At 40.6% G+C, this 19,127-nt stretch overlaps 1 protein-coding gene across 1 annotated transcript in view; it reads right to left on the bottom strand.

The window, feature by feature from the left end:
- The window catches only part of c1h8orf34 (chromosome 1 C8orf34 homolog), a 131,055-nt gene that overhangs the window by 30,922 nt on the left and 81,006 nt on the right, over nt 1–19,127 (bottom strand). The window contains exons 9-10 of the mRNA XM_072657527.1: nt 10,198–10,283; nt 9,288–9,364 (exon numbers count right to left, since the gene is read on the bottom strand). Coding sequence (XP_072513628.1) covers nt 9,288–9,364; nt 10,198–10,283 — 163 coding nt within the window. The remainder of the gene's footprint in view (nt 1–9,287; nt 9,365–10,197; nt 10,284–19,127) is intronic.

Here is a 19,127-nt window from a genome sequence, read left to right as displayed (position 1 = left end):
CCTCTTAGCGCCAGCCGCTAAGAGTTCACGCTAGGGTTATCCATGTTTGAGTGGACAAATGGGAAAACAAAGAAAAGATACTCTCTGTCTGAGTCGGAGTGTTGCAGAAGAGCTCTGCGAGAGCCAGAGAACAGTTCTGTCTCTCCCAGACTTTGTTTATCCAGATGCTGGTGTTAGTTTTTGCTAAATGTCAGCTGATGCTGAGCAGGCCAGTGAGCCTTACCACTGCACTTTTTAAGGTCTATTAAAGTATCAGTGCAGAGTGAATGAAGAACTACTGCTTAGTGCATAAGGAGCTCAGAATAATCACATAAATCAATGAGCTCTTAGCAAGAATTGTCCATAAAAGACACCAGTAATTGACCTACATTTAGATTATAGTACTAACGTCAACAGAAAGGAAATGGAATCGCTAAAAGTGCCTTTTAAAGTCCAAGCAAACATTATTTGAACAAGTAAAATTTTGAGCACCACTGATCAACATTTGGTCAAATGGTCTCCAAATGGTATGAGGTTAAAGATATTAAATATTTATTTAATATTTTTAAGCATGAATATTTTTCCCCATCTTTTACTGTTATAAAAATAATAAAAAAGAACAAGGGCCCAAAGCAAAGGTTTGGGCACCCTGCCTTGTTAGTACTAGGTATCACCCTGGCTAGTATCACAGCTAGCAATCTAAAGTCTTTCAGCTCTTGCTTGGGGGATCTTCATCTTTGGCTTTTTTACAGGTCATTTAATGTGTTGCTTTCGGAATTTGCTGGTATTTCATTAAAATTATTCTTTATTCTGCCAGTGAAATGTTCCCTGTGCCACTGGCTGCAACACATGCCCAAATCATGATATATGCACCCCAAGCCTTACAGTTGGAGAGGTGTACCTTTAAATGAAATTCTTCTTTTTTACCTTTTTTTTAGACATTAGTTTGCCCATGCTCATTATGGCCACAGAGTTCTATATTAACATCATTAGTCCACAGGCTACTTTCCAAAATGCATCAGGCATGTTTAGATGCTCCTATCAAAACAGCTCCACTGCAAAACTACAGAAGCAACACCATGCATGTCTGGGCAGACTGACTTTATTTGGGACAAGAAGAAAAAAGGATGAGGAAATGAGGAAAACCAAACCAAAACCAAACCAGATAAGTTCAAATGACAAAGCAGCAGCCAGGAGGTAAGCAGACAGACTATAGTAGAGAAATCCATGAAATAACTCATATCTGTAGAGGAAGGAGGCTTTCAGACCAGACAAATGAGGCCTCTGGAACCAGCCAACTGCTCCATATCCTCATATCCTCATATCTTCCAGACTGCATAAATAAACCAAGGTCTGCACTGTGCTTATTGAGTTACAGTGCCATAATTATTGCTTTCAGATAAAAAAGAAAAATTCTCCTCTCACTTACTTTACTGTAGTAACACCCAAGGGCAGGCTCAAGGGGTTTAATTAAAGCATTTCTACTAGTGCTGTTTAGGAAAGAGGGCTGAAATTCCATGGAAATGACTGAAAGAACTGCTCTGAGAAAAATATCTGAGCTTTACGGGGCAATTATCACCCAAGGTGAATGGCATGAGCAAAGAACTGTCAAACTAATGATGGACATTAACAGTTCCTGACATTACCCTCTCAGTTAACTCCTGGATGAATGATCTGTGGTGTATTATGGTGGTGTATTAAGTCTGCTCTGGGAAGTCTATTCGTAGAATATAATTCTCCATCTCAGCTCTCGCGTTCATGTGTATGACACCATGTACAGTGTAAAAAAATGTTACACTGTACACATTCTGAACGAAATAATGCAAATAGTCCAACTAATTATCGTAAGGAACATTCCATTGTGCTAACTGTTGGCTATTTATTGTTAGAGATGTTTGGTTCAGGGATTGTTTTAATGACTATTATTTATTCACAAAGCATTTCTGACTGTATTTACTGAGGAAGACACTTTGATGAACACAAAGGAAGGTAAACATACCCAAATATCAGCACAGAGCTGCTATAGGTGGACAAACCCTTTTCTGGTGAATCAATGCTGAGGTCACATTTGTGACTGCTGTTTAATCTATGCTTTTTAATGGTTAAAAAAGTTGAAAAGATGACCAACAGAGTGACCATAAAGATCTGAGTTCTGAGAAATTCGAAATAAATGTTATTGCTATGGTCACACATGGTTTCAACCATCTATCGCAGTTACTGTCATATTCTTTACCTGAATATGAGGGTTTATTCGCTGGCACTGGCTTTTGTCAAGAAGGATTTTGGTCTTTGGTAACTGACAATAGCTTATGCTAACTACTTATACAATAACCTCTCACACTACTGACAAGGACACACTGCCTTCATTAATCTAGCTATCAGTGTAACACCTTTGGGTAAAATAAAGAAAGTATTTTACAGTAGGCCTTCCCAGATTTTGGACGTCTACTGGCATTCTTTGCTCCCGGGTTGCAGGTATCTTGCTGAAAAGTCAGCATTACTTTTTTAGGGTTATATTAAGAAAACATCTCAGATAAAAATGAAAACTGCTGGAGTGCAGGATTGCTGTACAGCAGTGGATTTGGACGAGAGCCTGGTCCAAGCCCAACAACTCTAAGCATTCTTCTGGGGGCTATACATGATCCAGCGGCTGTAACGTAAGGCTGGTGATCATCAATGGCGTTAACTGCGGCAGACGGCTCCCCACCCGCCTACAACACCCACCCCAAAGGGAGGTGGTGGAGATACGGCACCCATCGCTTCAACAATTGTCCCAAGCAGTGACTCACCCTGTAAAAGCATTACGTTTTGTTTTCCGTGCCGTTTCGAAACGGCTAGCGGAGAAAGCCCTGGAGGACCAGTTAAACTAATAAGCCATTAGGAAGACAAATTGCGTTTGCCTTTCAAACAGTGCCCAAAATAAGCAATTAAACAGAAAACAACCACATTAGGCTTTAAAAAGCGGCAGTAGGTGAGCTGAGCCGTTCACACTTTGCCTTTCCATATGGAACAGATTAGCCTCGTCACTTTGGCACCGCTTAACCTGCAGACGCCGAGGCCTTTTCACTTTTTTTTTGTTAAAAAACTCAGACGCCAAAGTAAAGACAGCTTGCCTTTGTGTGAATATGAAAGATGATGTGTGGTTTTATGCTAACCCTTAAAAGCTGCTGTTATCAAGAATATTAAATTTGCTGTATTACACCAATTATTGTTCAATCATAGCACAAGTATTAAAATAATAATTATAATAACAATAATAATAAGAATAATAATTAATAAATTATTATTTTTATTATATCCTTTATTATTGTTATATGAGTACAATCAAGTTATTCTCTTCGCATATGCCAGCTTGAAAAGCTGGGGTCAGAGCACAGGGTCAGTCATGCACCATACAGCACCCCTGGAGCAGAGAGGGTTAAGGGTCTTGATTAAGGGCCCAGTGGCAGCTTAGTAAACACATTTCTATTACTGTTTGGAAACCAATAGAAAGAAAGACAGAAATGCAGACACACAAATTTTAAATTTAGTGTAATTCAATGCATACTGTATAATTAAAAGAAAGTCTAGTAAGATTGTGTAAACAATCGATATACAATTTGGTGTGGTTTGGTGTGGCACGCTCCATTCTACAGAAACTTTCTAACATTTAGTTATTACCCCAAATAGTTTTAACTGAATGCGATTTCTGTATTTCTGCATACATATTTTATTAAACAAACCTCCCAGTGAGTTTCAAAACATTTTATAGAACTGAAAATTATTGTTTGTTGAATTTGCAGCATTAAGAGTCACTTTTACTGAAAGCAAAAGCTAACTTAACTTAAACCCTAACAGGCCAAGTTACATGTTAACATATTGTTAAGGTTAAGGTTGAAGTTTTTTGATATCACCTTCAAAATTCCTGCATCCATTAAACATCCAGTGAGTTTTTGAGAGAGTTTCTACATGAATTTCTTTTTTGCAGTTTTGATGTGAACTGCCTCCCACCCTCATGGATTTCATGTGTTCAAACAATGTCCAGGGCATTGCACTATTTGATGCAGAGAGATCCTTTTTCTTTCCAATTCTGCTGTGGCCTGCTTAACAATGTGGAACGTCCCACTAGTAGTTTTCCTTTAAATGGGCTTACCTGTCTGAGATTGCTTTCAGTAACCCAAAAGTCCTCAGACACAATACCATCCATGACATGTGGTATATATATATATATATAGTTCATTAAAAATCATAAAAAAAAATCACATGGCTTTATTTGTGTTGTGGTCAAGCTGGGCCCTAGTTCCCATGCCCACCACTGTAAAGAAATCTAAGTCGGTACGTTTCTCTACCATGAACCTGTTCACACCCCTCCGAATGACTGTTTACATCTCTGCCACTAAAGTATGCAGAATTTTGGAAACTTGGCCTTGGTCTTGGTGGAATTACTCTTTAAGTGCCACTTGTATGGCATGGTTTGCTTCAACATTCTCCGGTGGGTACCAGCTCTTTTTTAGTGAGGGACTGGGAGGAGGGTTGTCCTGCCGTGACAGCACACGATGCCAGTGTGTCTGGAGCCCTTCCCCATCTGCTCCACACACCACACCAGTGGATACGCTCTTAAAAGACTTTTCCAACACCAGCCTGCTGTAATTACAGCACAGCCTCGCCTTGGTGTCACTGCTGATAGGAAAATAAGCACTTAATGATGAGGGAAGGGAGAGAGCGCAGTATTGAGTACGGAATCCATGGCAACAAAGACCTATATATAACTAGATTACCAGCACACAGGCCTATATCCCAGCAATTATAAAGTTTTGGTGTTATGGCCAAATCCATCTCAGAGTAGAGATCAGCGTTTAGTTTCCCACTCATGTTCCTTTAATATTAATTTTAGTGCTTTCCTGTTTAAAAACCCTCCAGTTTTAACCCCTTAAGACTTTGATTGTACCTTCCACTGTGAGGATGCACGTAACTGTTCCACAAAATGGAAAAGGGGTTTGTGGGTAATTGTAGCTTATAGAAAAAGCAATACGCAAACATCAAAAATACACTAAAACAACAGCAGTGAACTGAATTGACTCTGAATTGTCTGAATCATGACTGAATCGTTCATCATTTCCATCTGAATCTTTTTTTTTTCTTTTCATTAATTGCACGCATGGTCAAATTTCATGGTTTTGTTGATTTCCACAAAGCAAGTCTTCTAAACTTTTGCTACGCGCTTGTTTAATTTGGCCATGGATAATAAATTAATGCACTAATAAAAACTGGAATTAAGAATGGCACATGAATTTTAGCATGTCCAAGTCTCCTTTGCTGTTTACCGCAGCCTGATTGTATGAGATCAGAGACATGACATGACTGTTTTTTCAGCTGTTCAATGTGTGAAATCTTGACAGTCTGTTGTGAGAATGTCCTAAACGTGTACACCATGCCATAGACAGATTTCAGCTTTGCTGTGGGGATTGCATGAAATGTATTGTGTTTGTTTTTTTTAATAGGCGTAAATGTGTTTCCATGACTGGATGCTGTTACCACGGTAGCTGGGTTAAACGTCAATCCAGCACGATCCTAATCCCACCCACGATACAATTTTCCATCTCCAGGTTTCTTTTACAGTTTATGCACATTCTAGTCTGTTACGGCTGAGTGGCATTTTTGCTGTGTAAGCTCTATTGAAAAATGTGATTCCTCACTGATGTTGCTGCATTTACTTGATGTGTAATCAGCATAATCTCAATGTTCATTTTTATTTTTGTTAGTGTCAGAAACACCTGGAGATGAAAACACATAAATATGAATATGAATATAAGACACACAATATCTGTCTTTTATTATTATCATCATTAAAATCTAACAAGAATGAAAGCCTTCTCTTCTTTGTAGTTACAATGGTCCAAAATTCTCAAACCATTAACAGATATTATAGATATAGTTATAGGCAGTAATTTTTCCTTCAACTCCCCTTTCAACTGTGGTGGCTGATGTGTATTTGCCACTCTTCTGGCCAGAGAATGAATACTACTGAAATGGAAATCTCCTCCATCTCCCTCTCATACCGTGTGGATTAAAGTGTGGTAAAACTGGAGAAATTTAGCTGTACTTGAGCTGGCTCCATATCTGTTGGTCCACTGTAGATGTGTTGTAGACACTCACCTGACATTCAACTAAATGCCTCTTAAATACACCTGAACTCTAGGCTGAATGCAAACGATGGTCTATTAAATGTAACCCTACACCTAACATTTATCTTAACCTTTTAGGGTTGGTTTAGGGTTAGATTTAAAGTTTAGGTTATGATTATGGTTAGGATTTCGAGTTGATTCTAGGTTAGAATTAGTTTTAGGATTAAGGGTTGATTTAAGAACAAGGTTAAAGTTAGGATTAGAGTTACATTCAAAAGTAAGGTTAAGGTTAGTTATGGGGTTAGATTATAAGTTTGGGTTAAGGTTAGGATTTGGGGTTAGAATTAAGGGTTGATTCAAGAGTAAGGTTAAGGTTAGGATTAGGTTTAGGGTTGGATTATAAATTTGGATTAAGGTTATGATTTGGGGTTAGGATTAAGGGTTGATTCAAAAGTAATGTTCAGGTTCGGTTTAGTGTTAGATTACAAGTTTGGGTTAAGGTTAGGATTAGGGTTAGGATTTAGGGTTGAGTCCATGGAATGGTTAAGATTAGGTTCAGGGTTAGATTTAAAATAAAGTTTAGGGTTAGGTGGAGTTAGGAGTTAGCTTTCCATAGAAAATCATTTACATTCAACTTAGTGTTCAGTTGCACTTAATGCACATTCAGTTGAATGTTAGTTGAATGTCAGGTGAGCATCTATGAGGCATCTATAATGAACCATCCATGTAAAGTGATACTGGAAATTTGTCTGGGACTCTTGTAACAGAACCTGGCATGACCATATATATATATATATATATATATATATATACACTAAAATAAATAAATAAAGGGAAATAAAGGGAACAAAATAAAGGGAACACTCAAATAACACATCCTAGATCTGAATGAATGAAATATTCTCATTGAATACTTTGTTCTGTACAAAGTTGAATGTGCTGACAACAAAATCACACAAAAAACCATCAATGGAAATCAAATTTATTAACCAATGGAGGCCTGGATTTGGAGTCACACACAAAATTAAAGTGGAAAAACACACTACAGGCTGATCCAACTTTGATGTAATGTCTGTAAAACAAGTCAAAATGAGGCTCAGTACTGTGTGTGCATGGCCTCCACGTGCCTGTATGACCTCCCTACAACACCTGGGCATGCTCCTGATGAGGATCTCCTCCCAGACCTGGACTAAAGAATCAGCCAACTCCTGGACAGTCTGTGGTGCAACGTGACATTGGTGGATGGAGCGAGACATGACGTCCCAGATGTGCTCAATCGGATTCAGGTCTGGGGAACAGGCGGGCCAGTCCATAGCTTCAATGCCTTCATCTTGCAGGAAATGCTGACACACTCCAGCCACATGAGATCTAGCATTGTCCTGCATTAGGAGGAACCCAGGGCCAACCGCACCAGCATATGGTCTCACAAGGGGTCTGAGGATCTCATCTCGGTACCTAATGGCAGTCAGGCTACCTCTGGCGAGCACATGGCCCTCCAAAGAAATGCCACCCCACACCATTACTGACCCACTGCCAAACCGGTCATGCCGAAGGATGTTGCAGGCAGCAGATCGCTCTCCACGGTGTCTCCAGACTCTGTCACGTCTATCACATGTGCTCAGTGTAAACCTGCTTTCATCTGTGAAGAGCACAGGGCGCCACACAGTGGCGAATTTGCCAATCCTTGTGTTCTCTGGCAAATGCCAAGCGTCCTGCACGGAGTTGGGCTGTGAGCACAACCCCCATCTGTGGACATCGGGCCCTCATACCATCCTCATGGAGTCGGTTTCTAACCGTTTGTGCAGACACATGCACATTTGTGGCCTGCTGGAGGTCATTTTGCAGGGCTCTGGCAGTGCTCCTCCTGTTTCTCCTTGCACAAAGGCGGAGGTAGCGGTCCTGCTGCTGGGTTGTTGCCCTCCTACGGCCTCCTCCACGTCTCCTGGTGTACTGACAGACACAGCAAACCTTCTTGCCACAGCTCGCATTGCACTACCTGAGTCACTTGTGTGGGTTGTAGAGTCTGTTTCATGCTACCACGAGTGTGAAAGCACCACCAACATTCAAAAGTGATCAAAACATCAGCCAGAAAGCATAGGTACTGAGAAGTGGTCTGTGGTCCCCACCTGCAGAACCACTCCTTTATTGAGTGTGTCTTGCTAATTGCCAATAATTTCCACCTGTTGTCTATTCCATTTGCACAACAGCATGTGAAATGGATTGTCAATCAGTGTTGCTTCCTAAGTGGACAGTTTGATTTCACAGAAGTTTGATTTACTTTGAGTTATATTGTGTTGTTTAAGTGTTCCCTTTATTTTTTTGAGCGGTGTACATATAGAGCAGCTTTTTGTGTACCAATAAATGGATTGTTATGCCAAGAGAAGGATGAAAGCCCTGTACATCTTTCATGCAGCAATAAACTGGCTCACAGAAAGCGCAGGTTTTACACACTGATCTATTTTACTTGGCGCTGCATAACTCCACCGGAAGCAGATTTAAACCAGTAAAAACTGAAAAGAATATTCAACCTATACAGCTATACAGCGCATCTTTTTGCTCATGTATACTGTATAAGTATTAAGGAACTATTGTGAAAATAATATATATGTAGGTTATGATACAGTGGCATGAAAGATCCTAACGATCCTAAGGGTTAAATGTGTGCGCTTCAGAGCTGAATCGGGTGAAAACACCAAAATGCCCAAAGCAGTCAGACTCTCAGGCAAGGACTGAAAAAGCACTGGTCGAACACAATTTCTTTTGACAGATGTGATTGAATAGGCCTTGCTACAGTGCTGTTATCCACTATGACCTCCGTGTCAACTTCATTACAGTGTGTACATATGTAACTGTACACCCCTTTTCTTCCACAAAACGATACTCGCAGCAAAAGTCACAAATCACGGCTCCTGTCTGGCCAAGGCTACATCTAACCACATTGCTCTACCTGATGTTTCCCCAATAACAAAGACTGCGCTGCTCTCACACCATGAGAGTCTTTATGCATTGTTTAGAGAGGTAAGCTATCCCCAAGGCTGACAAGCTTGGAGATAAACAGCCCACTCAGGTCCGGGGTATTTCTATGTGAGAGAGTGATATAAGTGGTTTTAACTGTCTTTCTGACAGCACGCACAATGGAGAAGATGGAGGAGACATGAGTGAAGGCAGAAAAGCGATAGCATGGACTGAGGCAGGATGGCTTACCTGGGATGTAACTTGAGAGATGCTCTGGAGCTCTAGCTCAGCTGCAGTCAGAGACTCTGTCACTGCAGGCAATGGACCTGTTCCAGAAGCAAAACACACAAACATCCACACTAAAAATTGATGTACATCATTTGCATACATGAATAAAATATATATACCACACACACATATATATATATACACACACATATAAGTCATGTTTGATGTCTCGAGTTTGCTTCTTTACTTTTACACTGAAGCTATGTGGCTAATGTAGCTCAGAAAAGTCATGGAGGTTTACAGCAGGTTTCCCGGTAACTGGTTTCAGGTGGTTTAAGCTGGACTTGGATGGTCAAGGTGGTTAAAAGATCAATCACTGTGTAGTTAGTATGTCATGCTTGCTGACCAGCATGGTCTTGCAGGTTATGCTGGTCAACCAGCGTGGTCCAGCTTGGTCATACTGGTTGTCTTGCTTGGTCAGGATGATCATGCTTGTATACCAGCTAAGGAAAAACATATACTATGTTGGTTAAGAGCTAAGCTGGTCAAATACTTGTTAGCTACAAATACTTGTTAGCTCATTAGCCCTAGTTAACCTCAGTGCAGAACTAAAGAGGCAAATTTCAAACCGCAAACTTGTCTGAGACTGATCTATTGCTTTGAAGATGAGCGATCACTAATGAAATGATCTGATTTGTTGCGTGGCTTGAACAAACAGCTCCAGCTTCAGCAGTCAGATCACGTTAAGCACCCTGTGGGCTGGAGTGTCTGTTCAATAGCATTGAGTGACTGCTACACAAAAACAAATTACCAAGCGTCCATTGCCTTTCAGAAGGCTTTAGAATGTGACACTGTACCCCGCTTAATGCATTCCTCTCTAATATGAAGATGTCAGTGAGAAGAGGAGGTAGAATAGAAGAGCTACGCTTACACGTAACTTCGGGCACGGCTTGCTCTGGAACTTTGGGTGCTGGCTCCTCGTCGCCTCCTCCTGGCGTGAGACTGTTCCCCTGCAGCCTTCAAAACCCAAACAAAACAGACTCAATAGATGGCACCAACCAAAGGCTTCTGTTTCACCCAAAAGTTCTGATGCATGGCAGAGATAACAGTGCTAATAATATCATATTTGCTGTGCCGAGTCAACCGGGAGTGAAATCTCATCTCGATTTTCCGCCCCAATACCTCGCCTGGATGAAAGAGAGGAGACAGTGTGTCTCCATTCATAAAAGGTGCTGAGACACAGCCCAGGTAGGCCATTTTTTTCTTATCAGCCATCATCATCATGCCTGGGTATAGAGATATGGCCATCAGGGGGTGGGGAGAATGAGGGGAACACACAGGGATTGTAAAGATGTGATAACTATCCACACAATCCATAGAATTATCACCAATTTCACAGCCCTTAAAGATTTCGTACTCATATCAGACAAGCTTTTTCACTCATTGACTAAACCGACTATTCCAACATACACTATATAGACAAAAGTATTGGGACACTTGCTCTTTCATAGTCTCTTCTGAAATCAAGGGTATTAAACAGTTTATCCTGCATTTGTTGGAGTAGCTCTCTACTGGAGTAGGATCTCTACTGTTTGGGGAAGGCCTTTACTGGATTCTGGAGTATTACTGTGAGGGTTTGATTGCATTCAGCAACAAGAGCGTTAATGAGGCCAGGATGTTGGATAGTCACCACCCCACCTCATCCCCAACTCCCCAACTCACCCCAAACGTATTGGATGGAGCACCATTTTAACCCTTCTAGACCATACCTGGCATTAAGCATGATGTCATTAGATTTATGTTTGTACTCCAGAGAGTCCTGTTCTATTGGGACTTCCCTACAGGGACTAGACAAGCTGTGTGTGTGTGTGAGTGTGTACATTTGCACAGCTGTAGCTGAATGCATTTATTAGAAGGGGTATCATTTGCATCAATTATACACATTTAAAATATACACAATCCATTATCATACTTATGTCTCATATATATATATATATATACATATATACAGATCTATTTTACTATGATCAACATGGATATGAAACTTACACACTGCACACACTACTTAAATCACTGAGGGAGGATTTTAATTAGTTAAATACAGCAAAGTTAAAACTGAATGGACTGCAGATGACACGTTAGGTAAGACAGGGTTTAAAGACAGCATTGCATTCCCTTAGGGTGACATGACTTGTCATCAACAAGACGTTAAAAGGAGGTAGTTTAAGAGCAAAGTGTGGATGCTAAATCATACCAGGCTGTCTAAGCAAGAAAGGCCAATTATAACCCTGTAAATTACCAGGCAAATTTCCAATGAAGACTGATCTCGAAAAACGGTCCTACAGCATGGGTATCTGCATACCTTATTCCTCAACAATGTGATGCTCTTAAACTGTTATTTGGATGCAGTTCACTTCAGTAAATCACGAAACGCCACACTTAGCTAATGATAGGCCTTGTTCCTTTTGCATATCTCCACGCCATCATTGCATGCTTTTCCCAGTATGCAATCATGGCAAGCTATTAAGAACAAGGACAAAAGCAAAGCTCCTCGCGTTTTACAGCTCAACCCACCATTTTTATAGCCATTAAGCTCCGGGCTCTCCGTTCTGCCATGATCTTCTGTGACAAACTCAAAAACACTGGCTGTTCTCTTTCTATGTCTATGCTCTCTCTTTCTCTCTCTCTCGCTCTCTCTGAGTCTTTAATGCATGATTTGCTAAAAAACCACTGAAAAGCCTAGAGCAGGCCTGCTTCAAATAAACCTCACTTGCAATGACCAGAGTCATTTATGTAATGATGCATCTAACTGGGAGAGCTAGTGTTTAACCAGTATGGCCTCTGGAGTGTTGTGGAGAGGGATTAGCATTTGTTGCAAGTAGCTATCGCTAAGCTAGGCTGGCTTTTCAACTGTAACCACACTAAGAGGCTCAGATTGTGTATAAAAAGACCAGGACAGACCACAGACACAGAGCAGACTGGGCTAAAGGATTCCCTATACTTGTACTCACTGACCACTTTACTAGAAACCTCCACATTGTACTTACACTATCTGGCCACTTTATTGAAAACCCCTATCTTGTGCATCCACTCAATGGTCATTTTAATAAAACCCCCTACCCTGTATTTCCACTTTGTGGTCACTTTCTAAGAAACTTTATTAGAAAAACATACATTGTATTTACATTCAATTGCTACTTCATTACAAACCCCTACCTTGTACGTCCACTCACTGGCCACTTCATTAGAAACCCCTACCTTGTACGTCCACTCACTGGCCACTTTATTAGAAACCTGTACCTTGTACGTCCACTCACTGGCCACTTTATTAGAAACTCGTACCGTGTACATCTACTCACTGGCCACTTTATTAGAAACCCCTACCTTGTACGTCCACTCACTGGCCACTTTATTAGAAACCCCTACCTTGTACTTTTGCTCTCTACCCACTTTATTAGAAACCCCTACCTTGTATGTCTACTCACTGGCCACTTTATTAGAAACCCCTACCTTGTACGTCCACTCACTGGCCACTTTATTAGAAACCCCTACCTTGTACTTTTGCTCTCTACCCACTTTATTAGAAACCCCTACCTTGTATGTCTACTCACTGGCCACTTTATTAGAAACCCCTACCTTGTACTTTTACTCTCTACCCACTTTATTAGAAACCCCTACCTTGTATGTCCACTCACTGGCCACTTTATTAGAAACCCCTACCATGTACGTCCACTTTCTACCCACTTTATTAGAAACCCCTACCCTGTACATCTACTCACTGGCCACTTTATTAGAAACCCCTACCTTGTACATCCACTCACTGGCCACTTTATTAGAAACCTCTACCTTGTACTTTTGCTCTCTACCCACTTTATTAGAAACCCCTACCATGTACATCTACTCACTGGCCACTTTATAAGAAACCCCTACCTTGTACGTCCACTCACTGGCCACTTTATTAGAAACCCCTACCTTGTACGTCCACTCACTGGCCACTTTATTAGAAACCCCTACCTTGTACATCTACTCACTGGCCACTTTATTAGAAACCCCTACCTTGTACATCTACTCACTGGCCACTTTATTAGAAACCCCTACCTTGTACATCTACTCACTGGCCACTTTATTAGAAACCCCTACCTTGTACTTTTACTCTCTACCCACTTTATTAGAAACCCCTACCTTGTATGTCCACTCACTGGCCACTTTATTAGAAACCCCTACCATGTACGTCCACTTTCTACCCACTTTATTAGAAACCCCTACCCTGTACATCTACTCACTGGCCACTTTATTAGAAACCCCTACCTTGTACGTCCACTCACTGGCCACTTTATTAGAAACCTCTACCTTGTACTTTTGCTCTCTACCCACTTTATTAGAAACCCCTACCATGTACATCTACTCACTGGCCACTTTATAAGAAACCCCTACCTTGTACGTCCACTCTCTACCCACTTTATTAGAAACCCCTACCTTGTACATCTACTCACTGGCCACTTTATAAGAAACCCCTACCTTGTACGTCCACTCACTGGCCACTTTATTAGAAACCCCTACCTTGTACGTCCACTCACTGGCCACTTTATTAGAAACCCCTACCTTGTACATCTACTCACTGGCCACTTTATTAGAAACCCCTACCTTGTACGTCCACTCACTGGCCACTTTATTAGAAACCCCATACCCTGTACATCTACTCACTGGCCACTTTATAAGAAACCCCTACCTTGTACGTCCACTCACTGGCCACTTTATTAGAAACCCCTACCTTGTACGTCCACTCACTGGCCACTTTATTAGAAACCCCTACCTTGTACTTACACTCACTTACCACTTTATTAGAAACCCCTAATAAACCCCTTTCTCTTTTTTTGCTAGGTTGAGAGTTGGTTCATTAACCAAACATATCCAGCCAAGAGGGATAAAGAGCTAGTGGATGGCGACCAATACTGTGCATCAACAGATGGACAACAGTCTGTACAACTGTACACCAGCAAAGTGGAGCTATAAGGGAGGTGTTTCTAATAATCTGGCCAGTCTGTGTAAATTTAAACAAAACTTCATGTAGAACATGTAGAAACCAACATTTTACAGTATTTTACTCAAGCGTTACAACAGTGCAAAGCTGCATTCATTCAACATTCTCCTATTCAGCCCTATAAGCTCTTGCATATGCTACTGACAGCCATTTGTACTTACTGTAGTCATTGTTACTCAGTTCCATGTGGAGAATAGTGTCTGGTGTTGATTTTAGAGAGGAAACCAGGGATTGTGCTCTATTTTCAGCCTAACTATTTTCAGCAGCATGTTAGTTACCTCCTTTATCATCCTGAGGTGACATTTCAGATATGAGGATCAACTACAAACAATAAATCATAGAGTCTTGTCTAATAGGAGGGTGCACTAAAGCCTTGGCTTAAACAGGACAGAGCATTACGATCTACTGGGACCACTTGTGGTCTCCATATTCACAAAACCAGTTCCCACTTTTCTGTATTATGTATAGTTTAGCCCAGGCCATGTATACAGAGCACATAATCTACATATTCATTTTGTCAATGTATAATATCTTCATTTAAACTACTGTGAGGATCCTTTGGAAGACTGAATTGGTAGTATGTAAACATGTTCATGCTTGCAACTCTACAACCATGTGAACTCAAAATAAGCTGTTTTTTTTTGCAGATGGTCCCGATGGATGTCCACAGTATAGAGCATATGCAGAGATGGAATATTTGGTAACAATCTATTTAGTAAAAAACAAGTTGTAAATTCCAATATGTAATTGCACAAACATAAGTTGTAGAATTCGAATATGTTATAGTGCAAATGTAACAAGTTGTAGAGTTTCAGTCATTACACAAATATGGAAAAATGGAATTCGAATATGTAAGTATTCAAAGGTAATTGGTTGTAGAATCCCAATTGTTGAATTACAATATGTACAATATGTACATCAAAAAATATTTGGAATTGCGAAGAGTGCTATAAATGTGCACAAGTACAAGAGCAACAAGTAGTGAAATTCTGATTTGTAATTACACACAACATGTTTTGGAACTACAAAAAGTAAATTATAAACAAATTTGCATTCACAAAAAGTTGTGGAATTACAATATGTAATTGCAAAAATGACAAAAGTTGTGGAAATCCAACAAATGTATCACACCAATTTATTAAGCTGTGAAGTTCTGATATGTAATTACAAAAAATAAACAAGTTATGTAATTTTGATGTAATTACACAAATGTATCAAGCTGTTTAGTTGCAAAGAGTGCTGTACATTTGCACTTGCAATAAGTTGTGGAAATTTAATGTGTAGATGCACAAATGTAACAAACTGCAGAATGCCAAACTGCAGAATATGTAATTACACAAATTACATGTGAAACTTTGTGAAACTGCAAAAAGTGCTATAAATTTGCTTTCACAAGAAGTTGTGGAAATCTGATATATAATTACAGAAATAAAACAAGTTTTGTAATTTGGATGTAATTACACAAATGTATCAAGTTCTGGAACTGAGAGAAGTGGTGTGGAAGTTGTGGAATTCCAATATTTATTCTCACAAATAAATTATATTATATAATAGCTCTTGTTCCTGTGTTCCGAACCATGTAGTTACATGATTACTCTTCATTGTAATGAATTCACTGTAATTACATTTCTCCCTACACTGTAATGCAAGCGCTGTAAAATAGCATGTTACCAAATATTCAGGCCATGACCAATGACCAAAACCATTTAGATATGGGAGCCCCAAGGATTAGGACAGTAAGTGACAGCATTACAGCTTAAAACATGTACATGACTAAGGTTGCAGCCCACACTGGATGACACCCATCCTTCCACAGGCAGACAAAAGGGTCTCAGTGTGTGTGGGGGAGAATGTGAGGAATGCTGCTTGCGTCCACCAAGTAGTCACATGCCCAGAGAGAGCATGAGAGTCTGTGTGTGTGTGTGTGTGTGTGTGTGTGTGAATGAATGAGCAAGAGAAGGGAAGGGAAGAGAAAGCAAGAGATAGAAGGAGACCCAGTCATCTCTATAACTTCTACTGCAGATCTGTAAACACATCTGGAGTGTACACTGTTGAGGCTTTCTGGCTTTTTTTCTTCTCTATGCTCACAGAGGCCGATCCTCATGTCAGCTCTTGTCTGTTTGTGTCAGGATACACTAGAAGAAGAAATGAGGAGGACCTGCTTTCTCATCATCTATCAGTTTCAGCTCTGATACTCTGACATACATTTGGCTAACTTTGTTGTGTCCTTGTCAGACTCGTAAAGCCTGAATAATGTTACACAAGCTGTATTCCCATTACAGCCAACAGGGATGTGTTGTAATTAAGGTTGAAAAAATTCTGAACTGAAATGTCAACTCATATTGCAAACACTCTGCTCAGTCTGGTATGAGTGTCTTAAAGTGAACCACTCTTAATTAAGGGTGTGACAATTTCAGTACAGTTGCCTCTTTGTGAGGTTCTATCATTTGCCATCAAACTTCAATCAGTGATAGGGGTCTGGGTGTATCCTCTAACTCAGCACTAACTTCTATATATATATATACATATATACAGTGGGGAAAAAAGAATTTAGTCAGTCACAAATTGTGCAAGTTCTCCCACTTAAAAAAAGATGAGAGAGGCCTGTAATTGACATCATAGGTAGATCTCAACTATGAGAGACAAAATGAGAAAGAAAAATTCAGAAAATCACATTGTCTGATTTTTAAAGAATTTATTTGCAAATAATGGTGGAAAATAAGTATTTGGTCACCTACAAACAAGCAAGATTTCTGGCTGTCACAGACCTGTAACTTCTTCTTTAAGAGGCTTCTCTGTCCTTCACTCATTACCTGTATTAATGGCACCTGTTTAAACTCGTTAACAGTATAAAAGACACCTGCCCACAACCTCAAACAGTCACACTCCAAACTCCACTATGGTGAAGACCAAAGAGCTGTCGAAGGACACCAGAAACAAAATTGTAGACCTGCACCAGGCTGGGAAGACTGAATCTGCAATAGGCAGCTTGGTGTGAAGAAATCTACTGTGGGAGCTATAATCAGAAAATGGGAGACCTACAAGACCACTGCTAATCTCCCTCGATCAGGGGCTCCATACAAGATCTCAGCCCGTGGAGTCAAAATGATCACAAGAACGGTGAGCAAAAATCCCAGAACCACACGGGGGGACCTGTAGAAAGCTGGGACCAACGTTACAAAGGCTACCGTCAGTAACACACTACGCTGCCAGGGGGCAGCAGTGCCAGACGTGTTCCCCTGCTTAAACCAGTACATATCCGGGCACGTCTGAAGTTTGCTAGAGAGCATTTGGATGTTCCGGAAGAGTATTGGGAGAATGTCCTGTTTGGTACAAACACAACACGTTGTGTAGGGAGGAGAGTGAATGCTGAGTTGCATCCAAAGAACACCATACCAACTGTGAAGCATGGGGGTGGCAACATCATGCTTTGGGGCTGTTTCTCTGCAAAGGGACTAGGACGACTGGTCCGTGTACGTGAAAGAATGAATGGGGCCATGTATTGTGAGATTTTGAGTGCAAACCTCCTTCCATCAGCAAGGGCATTGAAGATGAAACGTGGCTGGGTTTTTCAGCATGACAATGATCCCAAGCACACTGCCAGGGCAACAAAGGAGTGGCTTCGTAAGAAGCATTTCAAGGTCCTGGAGTGGACTAGCCAGTCTCCAGATTTCAACCCCATAGAAAACCTTTGAAGGGAGTTGAAAGTCTGTGTTGCCTGCCGACAGCCCCAAAACATCTCTGCTCTAGAGGAGATCTGCATGGAGGAATGGGCCAACATACCAGCAACGGTGTGTGCCAACCTTGTGAAGACTTACAGAAAACGTTTGACCTCTGTCATTCCCAACAAAGGATATATAACAAAGTATTGAGATGAACTTTTGTTATTGACCAAATACTTATTTTCCACCATTATTTGCAAGTAAATTCTTTAAAAGTCAGACAATGTGATTTTCTGAAATTTTTTTCTCATTTTGTCTCTTATAGTTCTACCTAGGTCTAATGCCCCTACCCCCTTTCCACAATCCCAGGGGCACAAATTGCCTCAGAATAATGTTTTATAAATAATGTACTTCAAATGGTCTGAATTTCAGCCAAATGATGCCAAAATAGATTTTTTGACTGGAGTCCTAGCACTATTTTGTTATTAGTTTAGGAGGTGTAGGGGGTACTATCACAATCCCTAGTAGGGGTGGACTATACTGCAGATTAATATACCATGAAATTTAAGGACAATTTCACAAAACAGAATATGCATCATATGTGCAGAAAAGCACATAGGGCCCTTCTCTAATGCCAAGCATAATCATTTATGTGTAGAGAATATTACCAGTACCAATTCATAACACCATTGTTTTATGTAAATGATACATTATCAGAGCTCACAGTAATGAAAGTGTTTTGTGTGTAGATACTATAATCATATATGTATAATTCATAGCACTAATTGTTTGGTCACACACTGGCTGTTATCTGCTTGAGGAGACGCTTATGCTTTCCTCCACGAGTTCGGCAGGATGCTGAATGCAGTCGCGCAGAGATTATCACATTTAAATTCAGTAGCTTATATCCGGGTTTTGTCACGGTCCACGCTGGATGCCTATCTGGGTCAGAGAGAGACTTCATCAGCGTGTGTGTCGTTCTTCTGAACAGGAGTAGATCTGGAATGCACTTTAGATAGGCGTTCCTGTCTAAAAGCTGCTCAGTCTGGAGATAAAGGCTAGAATGCACTCCGTTACCTCCACCAGGAGACAGTTAGTCAGATCTGTGATGTGCTGATACACACTATAATGAGGACTTTGTTCACAGGGTTTAGTGAG

The sequence above is a fragment of the Salminus brasiliensis genome, chromosome 1 (assembly GCF_030463535.1).
Source record: "Salminus brasiliensis chromosome 1, fSalBra1.hap2, whole genome shotgun sequence".
Taxonomy (NCBI): domain Eukaryota; kingdom Metazoa; phylum Chordata; class Actinopteri; order Characiformes; family Bryconidae; genus Salminus; species Salminus brasiliensis.
This window is presented reverse-complemented; position numbering and strand designations above follow the sequence as displayed.